The sequence below is a fragment of the Nannospalax galili genome, unplaced genomic scaffold, assembly GCF_000622305.1.
Source record: "Nannospalax galili isolate Female #2095 unplaced genomic scaffold, S.galili_v1.0 scaffold635, whole genome shotgun sequence".
NCBI lineage: Eukaryota > Metazoa > Chordata > Mammalia > Rodentia > Spalacidae > Nannospalax > Nannospalax galili.
In genome coordinates this window covers 359,321-370,840 of record NW_008335836.1, presented here as the reverse complement: position 1 = coordinate 370,840, position 11,520 = coordinate 359,321, and the positions used below count along the sequence as shown (strand labels likewise).

At 35.7% G+C, this 11,520-nt stretch overlaps 1 protein-coding gene across 1 annotated transcript; it reads right to left on the bottom strand.

The window, feature by feature from the left end:
* Positions 1-9,002: 9,002 nt before the first annotated feature.
* Positions 9,003-9,956, bottom strand: LOC103732049 (olfactory receptor 52K1-like). The gene has a single exon (XM_008830571.1). The coding sequence runs from the start codon at positions 9,954-9,956 to the stop codon at positions 9,003-9,005; it is 954 nt and encodes a 317-aa protein (XP_008828793.1).
* Between the last annotated feature and the right edge of the window lie 1,564 nt (positions 9,957-11,520).

Here is an 11,520-nt window from a genome sequence, read left to right as displayed (position 1 = left end):
CATCTTCCCCTACTTTCTACTTTCTTGTCCTATATACACACATACATGTATAAATATATATATATATATATATTCCACATATAAGGCAAAATATCTGCATTTGCCTTCCCTCCCATGACCCTCTCATTCATCCTCCCCACTCTATTTCATCATTTCCACACCTTATATAATCCCCCTTCTACATTCACATCATACCAAAATATATAAACACACTTATGTGTATGTGATATAGATGTTACATGAGAGAAACCCTGTGATACTACATTTCAGACCCTTGCTTATTTCCTGTGACATATTTATCTGGTTCAGAGGCTCATCCTCCTGCTCAGTCTCCTCTTCCCAGGCTACAGGAAAGTCCTTCAGCTCTCAGCTTCTCTGAGAGCCATATTTTCAGATTTCACATTGGACTGAGTTCATGACATACAGGTCTATCTCTGCCTGTTTTCTTTCTTTTACTATAATTACCTCAATAATTTAATCCAGTTGGTTTTTTAACTAGGGAAATCATTGTTAAATGACATGGTAGAAAATGGACCTACTAGATAGTTATAGAACATTTCACTCCTATACTAAAAAATACATAGTTTTTTCAGCAGCTCATGGAATGTTCTCCAAAATTGACCACACATTAGGACAACCAAGAAAGTCTCAAGAAATAGAAAAATTAACATTATAGCCCACTTTCTATCTGAATATATTAGAATAAATCTAAATAAAAACAGCATTAGAAGCTACAGAATGTGGACAAACTCGAGATTAACAAACAAATGATTGGAATTTAAAATTTCATAGCACTGAATAAAAATGACAATACAACATACCAAAATCTATGGGACACAAGGAAGATGGACCTGCTGAGGTTGGGGGTGGTCAATTTTTTCAGGGCTCTTGAGAGGCTGCGCATGCTCCAGCAGATTGTGCTGCTCTTATGCACACACAGGCAGCACTAAGTAGACTCTGAATTTTTTAAAAGAGCTGATGAAACTGGGAGAGAAAATGGTGGTGCTTTTGTGGGGGGGCATTGGTGAAGGATTGCAGGAGAGGGAATGGGGGTGGATTAGATCACATCACATACATGCATGAAATTACCAATAAACATTAATATAAAAGAGAAAAAGAACATTGTCCAGACAGGCAGTTTTATATTGCTGAGTCCATTTTAAAAATATACACACATTCACAGTATCAAACAAAATTTTATATGCTTTTGCCAAAGAAATTTGCATAAATTTTCAAATAAGTTAATTACACATTTTTAGTGTTAGAGGCAGGAAAAGAAAATGTGTTTTCTGAATATTTGTGTGGATTTTTTGTCATATGTTTTATTTAATATTACAACAATTAATGGGATTAAAACATTCTAAACAAATAGAGACATTACTTTTATCCTATGTTGCCTGGTGAATATACTAATATGGAAAATTCTAATTTTATCAGGCATAAAAGAATGGCAGAGGAGGAAGCATAAAAATTTACATCATGTTAATTAGTAGAGGTGATAAAGATTACCATTGAAATCTACCTGATAACTTTATAGACATACACAGGTGCAAGAATCCAAGTGCAACTGACTATGACTAGTAATAATCAGATACATACAGATTAGAGATGCATGCGCCAACATCTCAGTGTTATTAGCAAAAACAATGAGTCTTTCTGTAAGAAACAGTGTATTTTAAAATGAAATGGAGGTCTTTTTTAAAGGTTAAAAACTCATTCAATTTTATGTCTTACAGGGCTTATACTGAGTTCAATATTGTATAACTGAATTAATTCAACTATGAACCTAGAAACTTACAGCCACTTGTGAAAGAGATGTACTCTTGCTCTGGAGTGTGTTACTGATGTTGTCAATGTTGTTGTAATTATAAAAGACTGGCAGTGGGGGTGGTGAGGAAGGGTAGTATAAAGACGATAAAGATGTTTTGTATGAGGTGCACAAAATCAATTGAAATACACATTCAAAAAGGCCTAAATATAAATAAGCTGTTATATTTGCAGTGAATGCAGTTTGGCATTCATATTTCTTTTTCGGCCTCTCAGTTTCCTAAATTAGATAGAGATATATGATTAACATATGTTACAATTTTTTCCCATTTCTGCCTATCCCCATAGAAATTAATCTCTCAAAATGGCTACAAATAACATTGTTATAAAACTATAAAGGTATTTTCTATTTACTAATTAAAATCAAGTGCTGTTGAAATCTCTCAGCAGATAAAGTGCTTGCTTCCAAGCCTGAGAAACTGAATTCCTGGTACCCACATAGTGGAAGAGGATCACTGATACCCTCAAGTTGTCCTTCAACATCCACCCCTGCACCTTGGCACATACATTCATGCACACAAGCACAATGTGTGCATACAGACACAAACATACACATGAACACACAGAAACACACACTAAATTCACGCATATAATAAAATATAAACTCAAGTTTAAAGACATTTAAGTACTTCATCCCTTGAATGAATACAATAAGCTTCTGTGGGTAAATTAAGTCATTGATATAGCCTTCATGTGATGATTCTTGAACACATGTGACTTGCACTGCCCTGTGTGATGTGGTTTGAGTGAGAAGTGTCCCACATGAGTTCAAGTTAGGGGAGAGTCATGGGTAAGAGATGTGGCCTTGCTGGAGGAAGCACATCACTGGGCACTGGATCAAGAAATTCTTAGCCTTGCCTCAGTTCCAGTTTTGTTCTCTGCCTCCTGCATGTGCTTGAAGATGTGAGCTCTCAGGGTCCTACTCTGGCTGCCTCCCACCATGCCTCCCCTGTCATGAAGAATAACTATTCCTCTGGAACCTTTACCCCAAATAAACCTTTCCTTCTATGAGTTTCATTACTCACTGTCTTTATCACAGCAAGAGAAAAGTAACCAATTCAATGTGCCATGCAGTGTTTCTATTTAAAACAGAGAACACACACTGCAGTTGTTTTTCATGTCTGTGACTGTGGATTAGATATTTCCCTTCAGAGAAACCTTAAAATGGAAGTGAACAGACATGTTAGAATGAATATGATCCTAGCAAATGCTAATTCCTCCAGTATCCCTCAATTCTACTATAATTCTCTCCAGATACTTATATTTCTGTTAGTTATAATAGATTGTTTTAAGAGATCAATTATAATTGTTATTTGAATATAAATCATTTATTGGAATTCATAACATGACCTGCATTACTGACTATATTAAAGTTGCCTTTAGGCAAGTTAGGAAGGAAATTTTATTAGCACACTTAGTATAAGTAAAAAACATCGTTTTTAATCAGTTTCATGTTGTAAGTTTTATGACTGCTATGAACAATCTAAAGAAGCTTTGGAAAATCTTATGATTGATGCTTTTAAATAAGTTATTCTTTTTTGCAACTTAAAAAGAATATACACGAAAAGAATAAAATATAGGTCTAGATGAGTATTCCCTTTCATGAGACCAACTAAAACCTGCAATAATTTTGTCATGTTTTCAATTAACTCAACAGTACTTAATATTTATTAAATACTTCAGTGCAGTCAGAGTCATATCCTAGAAATGGTTCACATGCACTTGTAAACTGGTGAGAATTTGGTCCTTTTCTCAATACTCACTTAAATGGTAATCATTCTATGAAACCTAGAATGATGAGTTGTTTCTCTAGATTGGATAGTCCAGATTCACATGTCACAGCAGGAAACTTCCTTGTTTTTCAGTGACGCTTTGGTTAGACAAATGATCAGATTTCTTTATTGTACTCAAAGCAGGCAATGGGCACACTTTCCATTCTTTTCCATTCCCTTTTGATGTAAGAAATTTTTTTAAAAATACAAATTTTGGAATGTAAAGCAGTGAATGGTGGGTTGTTTAGCTAGTGCCTAGCAAGTAGTAAAAAGATGGCCACCAGTGTGTTATCCACCCTGGGGAGCACTATAATTGACATAGAAACCCTGATCCTCATGGGAAATCTGCAAAGAATTCAGGTACAGGCAGAACACACATATAAGTGGGAACACACATATACATGTGCATACACGTGGACATATAAATGCCTGATTCCAGATACAATTTTTGAAAATATCCTTTATGTCTTATGCTCCTGAAGAGTTGACTTTCTATCAATATAGGAAAATTCAGGCATCATTTTTTTTTCTACTCATAAAGGCTAGGTTGTAGAAAGAATTAAATTATATATTGAAGTTAAATTATTACACTGACATATGAAAAATATATATTTGTGGGGAAATATTTGATAATTCTATAAATTATACATTTTGTAATTTTTAACGTATAAATGTGTTTATTTATTATAATAAATATAATTACATTATTTTATACTATATATATATATATTTCAGTCTTCCAAAATGTTTTCCATTCATGCACTTTTGTCTGGTGAAAGAAAGTTAAAATATTTTCTTCTATACCTAAAATTATACACTACACCATTTTTACAAATATTTACACTATTCTGCACCAGAAATTGAAACTCCTAACTGTAAATCATTGCTCACATTTTCTTAAAATTTTAGTTATCATGCAAAAGCAATAGGTTTCGTTATGACATTTTCATACACTTGTATTGTTATACTTGACTCATATTTACTACCAAGCGCCCTCCATAAATACATACATTTCACATATAAGGCAAAATAGCAACACTGGCTTTCCCCTCATGACCATCTCATTCATCATCCACACTGTTTCTTTCTTTCCACCCCTCTGTAGTCCCCCTTCTACAGTCACATCATATGTAAATATATAATCACAAATCTGTATATGTGATATAGATGTTACATGAGAGAAACCTTATGATTCTATGTTTTGAGTCTGGCTTATTTCCAGTGACAGAATGATCTGGTTCAGCGGCTAATCCTCCTGCCCACTCTCCCCTTTCCAGGCTCCAGGAAAGCCCTTCAGCTCTCAGCTTCTCTGAAAGCAGTGTTTTCAGATTTCACATTGGACTGAGTTCATGTGATACAGGTATAACTGGGCCTGTTTTTTTCTTTTACTATAATTTTCTCAGCAATTTGATGCAGGTGTTATTTTAACTACCAAAATCATTTTCAAATGACATCATAAAGCAAATGGATCTAATAGGCATTTACATATCATTATACACAAATACTAAAGAATATACCTTCTTCTCAGCAGCTCATGAACTTTATCCAAAATTGACCACTAATTAGGACACAAAGAAAGTCTCAACAACTATAGAAAATTGAAATAGCATCCTGCATTCTGTCTGATCAAAATGGAACAAAGCTAGATTCAAACAGCAGCAGAAGCTTCAGAAAGTGCACACTCCTAGAGAACAAACACACTAGTGACTGGAACTTGAAAATTCCTAGAAATGAATGACAATGAAAATGAAGCCTACCTAAATCTACAGGACACAATGAAGGCAGGCCTGCTGGGGAACACAGGTATTTTCCTTCTGGGGTGCTGAGACGTTACCTATGCTCCTGTAGATTTTCTATATCTACACGCACACAAGTAGCACTAAGTGGGTTCTGTGGGTTTTAGAAAAGAGCACATGAAATTGGAAGTTAAAATGGTGGTGATGTGGGAAGAATTGCAAGGAAGGAAATTGGGGATGGATTTGATCACAAAATTTATACATGCATAAAAATCCTCAAATAATTAAAAATTATCATCAAAGAGAAAAAAATACTGAGACAGGCAATTTTATATTTCTGGGATCATTTTTAATATATTACATGTATAGTTATAGCATCAAAATATTTATATATTTGGCCAAATAAATCTACATATTTTAAGTCAGTTAAGTATCTTTACATATTTCCATTTTTAAAAGAAATTGATTGACACAAAAAATAATTTTTCAGTCAACATCACATAGGTAGTGTCAGAGGCAGGAAAGGAACATGTGTTTTATGAATATTTGTGTGGGTTTTTCTGTTATATGTTCTATTTACCTTTACAATAAGTTGTGGGATAAAGACATTCTGGAAGAAATTGAGGCATTATTTTATCCTATTCTGCCTGTTAAATATATAAGTCGGGTCTGAACATAAATTATTTATTGGAATTCAGGAAACAGTCCACATTACTGACTTAGATAAATTCATGACAGTAGTCAGCATAGGAAACTTATTAAGGCATATTATGAAGTAAGTTGCAGGTTATTTTAGAAATGGAGTGCAGGGAAGAATATAATATGTTTTTGAAAATGTTTGGATTTAGTCTGTTGTTATTGTAAATTTCTTACTGAAAGCAAAAATATGCTAGAAAGTTACACAAAGTCCAAAAAGTTCTCCCACTTGATCAAATAAAACCTGAAATGATTCTGAATGTTTCCAAATACTCAACAAATATAAATTAAGGGCTTTGGTCCAGATTCTCTATGAGTATTTGGTTGAAGTCATATCCTAGAAATTCTTCACAAAGGCATTCAGTGTCAATATAATGGTAAACTAGTGAAATGTCAGTGATTTCCAAAACACTGCTACTTTTTAACATTGTATATGCTTATTTATTGTGTGTGTGTGTGTGTGTGTGTGTGTGTGTGTGTGTGTGTGTGTGTGTATACCTGTGGAGGGCAGCAGGACCAAAAATCTCATAGAGCTACAGTTAACAAGCAATTGTGAGACTCCAAAAAGGAATGCTGCAAGCCAAACTCAGGTTATCTGCAAGAGCAGCAAGTGGTCTTAACTGTGGATCAGTCTTTCAAGCACCAGCGCTATCATAAATAATTATTCTCTTTAACTTCGTGGTTGCTTGCTTCCCTACAGTGGGCAATCCTGCATCACACATCACAAGAGACATCATAAATGTTTCTCTGTGATGCTTCAGTTGTGATACTTCAGTTAGGCACATGGTTCTGCATAGGTCAGGCTTCATTACTGAACACAAGAAGAAATGGGACAGGGCTGGAGAGAAGGCTCAGGGGTTAAGCCCACTACATGTTCTTTCAGGGGACCAGGGTTTGAGTCCCAGTACCCACATGGTGGCTAACAACCAACTGTAAGGAACTCAAATTTGGGGGTATTCAAGGCCCTCTTCTGGATTCCATGAGCATGAACACATGAGTGTACTTACATACATGCAGGCAAAACACTCATAAAGATTTAAACAAAAATAAAAAGAAGAAAATGAGTTTTATTTCTTGCCCAATCTCATTTTATTTTTATTTGAGAATTTTGTACATGCATATAATGTATTTGATCAAATCAACCATCATTCCCAACTGTCCAACTCATCCCCTAAACACTCAACATTTTTCCTCCCAACTTCATGTGCACCTTTAAAAACTTGCATAATCCCCTTAGAGTTGTCTCTTTGAGTATTGGAGTAGAATCACATACTGGAGCATGAGCAGTGTTTTGGAAGTCAGATCCATGGGGAAATTTATTCTCCATTCCCAGCAGGTGCTAATTGCTAATAGATCTTCAGACAACTATGGAATTTCATCAACTCCTCCCACATCCATGCAGAGTTTTTTTTGTTTGTTTGTTTGCTTGTTTTTTTGTTGTTATTCTTGTTGTTTAACTTGATTAATCTTGTGCAGGTTTGTGGATAAACTATCAGCTCCTGTGAGTTTGTGTGCAACATCACTGGCACGTCCACCAAATAATGTTGTTTTGCTAAAGACATCAGTTTCCTGTAACTCTTATGATTATTCTACCCCCACTTCCAATATGATGCCTGAGCCTGCGGAAGATGTGATATAGATGTCACAGTTAGAGCTGAGCACTCCACAGTCTCTTATTCTCTGCACATCAACAAGTCGTGAATCACTGAATTAATCACCAACTATTGCAAAAAGAAGGTTCTCTAATGAGGGTTGAGAGATGGACTAATCTATGCATATAAAGATAATAACTTAGAGGGCTCTTGGTTTCTAAGTCCATTTAACAGAATAATAGTGTTAGGTTCTACCTTAGGGCCCAAGAGCTAGTCAGCCATATGTTTTTGGCCAAGTTACCGGTAACAAATATGAGTTCCATCATGTGGAATGGGCCTTAAATCCTATATGATTGGCTTCCTCCATATCCCATATTATTCCTGCTATTACTGCACCTCTGAGCATAACTTGTTGTGCCATTTTTAGGGTAGTTCTCAAGGTTCAAAGCTGAGTGATATAGTTGATTACTTTTCTACCAAATAACCTTTATAAATATCTCATCTCCCATTGCTATGAAAGCTAGGCAGAAAGGATGAATCTAAATTCTGGATATGTAACAAAACATGTAAATATGTATTATTTATTTTGTTTCCTTTACCATAAATATATAATACAGTTCCATTAATTTTACTACAGATGATGAAAGATGGAGAAAATCTTTGTGACATAATTCTGCACACCTTCCTGATAACAGCTCTGATAAGTGGCTGGAGAGATTGCTCAGCAGATAATAGTGCTTGTTGCTCCCAGTTCTCAGAATGAGCATCCCCCTACTGTTCGAGGCTCCAGCTCCAGGACATCTAACACCTTATTTTGGGCCCCTCAGGCATCAACACACACAAACACACACACACACACAAACACACACACCAAAAAAATACAATAAAATCTTTTTAAAAGGTTAGATAAAAGTAGGAATAACAACATCATACTTAGGGATAATAAAGAATAAACACAATAAATAGTCAATATTTGTAGTAAATGGAGAAAACTGAGAGCATTTCCTCTAATACATGACAAAAGTATCTAGCCTTCTCAGTTTTATTCAGTATAGTGCTTTAGTTTTTAATTAGAGCAGTAAGGCAAGATAAAAGATATTAACATATAAAAAAGTCAAATACCTCTATTCTTAATTTCTCTGAATAATACACATCAGCTGTGCATTGATATGCAAGATTCAAAATTCTAAGATCAATGCACAAATATTGCATCACATCATAAATCTTGTCCAAAAAAATAACATAAATGAGAAATAACATTTTAGGACATTGTCACAACAAAGGTCAGTGCACCATTACTTCCTGAACCAGATAATTCTGTCCTAAATTTTGTCTAAACATTTTAGGTATTAGAATTGCGTTTAGTTTACAAATACGTTTTAGTATTTAGAAATTTTCATTTTTGTGGAGAAGAGACCAACCACTCGATCACGAATCTGCTTAGTCTTGACACCATACACCAAGGGATTGACCACGGGGGGCACTAGGAGGTACACAGTGGCCAGGATGATGTGGACACTTGGAGGGACATTCTTGCCAATGCGGTGAGTTAGGAAGCTGAAAAGTGCAGGTGTGTAGAAGATAAGGATAACAAAGACATGGGCAGCACAGGTACCCAGGGCTTTAGAGCGGGCATTCTTGGAAGACAGCTGGAACACTACCTGGATGATTTTTACATAGGACATGGCAATGAGCCACAGATCCATTATTGTCACTGACAGGGCCACTGAGATCCCATATGCTCTGTTAACGTGTGTGCTGGCACTGGCCAACTTCACCACAGCCATGTGCTCACAGTAGGTGTGAGGGATGACATATTTTGTATAGTACGGCAGCCTCTTAATGAGAAGAGGACCCGGAAAAACCATGAGCACAGCTCGGCTCAGGCCAACTAGACCGAGTTTAGTCACCATGGATGTGGTCAGGATGGTTGCATAATGCAGTGGGGTGCAAATAGCCACATAGCGATCAAATGCCATGGCCACTAGGATGGCTGACTCTGTAATGCAAAGCATGTGGATAAAATACATCTGTGTTAGGCAGACATCAAACTCAATCCACTGTTCATGAAACCAAAAGATGCCGAGCATCTTCAGGGCAGCAGAACAGGTAAGACACATGTCATTCACTGCCAGCATGCAGAGGAAGAAATACATAGGCTGGTGGAGGCTTGGCTCCAGCTTGACAGTAGCCATGATTACACAGTTCCCCAGCAGGGTCAGGACAAGCAGGAGACAGACAGGGATGCCAATCCAGCTATGAAATTTTTCTAACCCTGGAATACCAACCAGGTAGAAAGATGAAATGTAGTTACGTGTCCCATTATCTACCATGTTACTACTGGAGATACTGCAAGTTTAGTATGTAGTGACCAGGATAATCTCCTAAAAGCAGAAAACAGCCTTGTGTATGTTTGTCTCAAGGTTCTTAGGAATAATCTGGAATCTAGAATCCACCTCTCCAGAACTGTAGAAGACCTCTAATAAACTATTTCCTTCCTTGAAGTGCCAATAGCATTACCTGTAAAGGAAAAGATTATATTGAATATATATATATATATTAGTGTTTTTCTGAATATAAAATAAAATTGAATCCTGTAGAAGTTTTCAGTTTTGTTGTTGAAGGTGAAGTTAAATAAAATAATCATATCTTATGTCAAGGAAAGTGATTTTCATGGGATGAATTTAAGCATTGAAACATAAATATAAGCTGCTACAAACATTCCAACAATTAGCAGCTATTTCAGTATCCTAACTTTGAAAACAATTTATTGATCTTTTGCAGTTTTATACTTTATTGATCAAATTTAGATCCCCTCCCCAATTCATGTAGCCCCCAATCACCCTGCCAGGCGTCTTGTATTCTGGATGGGACTTAATATGTTGTCTTTTTAAAAACTGCTATTATCTTTAGTTATCATAACTAAATATCAGATATTCAAATATGATATAATAAAAAATAAGCATGCCAAATTATAGACATTAACTTCTTTATCATCCATAATTGCTAATTCTTATGCCTTTCATATTTTCAAGGGAAAAGATATAAAATATAAATATTTTCTTTAACTTCACTTTCTCATTGGGCAAACCTTAATTCTGTTAAATAGAATAAGAATTCCACATGCAGAGCTGGTTAATTTTAAGACACAGAAAGCCTGAAGAAATACAAACAGGAGAATTAAAAGCAGTCAGTTCAAAGGTGCTTTCTTAGTAAGATGGGGACAAGAACACAGATCATTAGGACAATTACTGATTAAGTATCATGAGAGCAACACAGATAGCCTTTCTGGTATGTGGACTAAGAAAAAGGGAGCATCTATATTAAACCAATTGAAATTCTCCTCTTTAGGAAATATTCTGATATATCTGCCAAATGATTCATTAGAAGGTCTGCTGTAAATGTAGCATTAGTTTTATGTTGGTGACTTGAAAGTTTAGCATGAGTCCCCCTCAGAATTTTAATCAGGGGAAAAAAATTATGAAAAATTATGGTTTCCTACAATTTATATTTAGCAAGGTTAATACCTTAAAAATAACTAAGGATGAAGAAATTGAAAAAGCATATAAAATGAAGAAATGGTTGTTTTAATTATTTTAGGAGAATTTTTAAATTCAACACCACTATTTGATTCTAAAACTATCACACGTACATTGATAGATTGAACATGGCAAGGCATAGTTCTATTCAGCGCTAAAAATATAATCATGTGAAGCCACATTCACCCTTCCATCCCCCCCCTCGCCGTTCTATACTCCTAGTTTGAGCCCTGCGCCACCCCTAGTCTTGGGGCCCCAGACACCTGGGGAACCAATACTGCTTCCTGACCCTTCTCACCCAGACCAACTCAGTGCCTTTCTTGGGCCCCAGGAGCACTGCTTCTGGTACTGGCCCCGC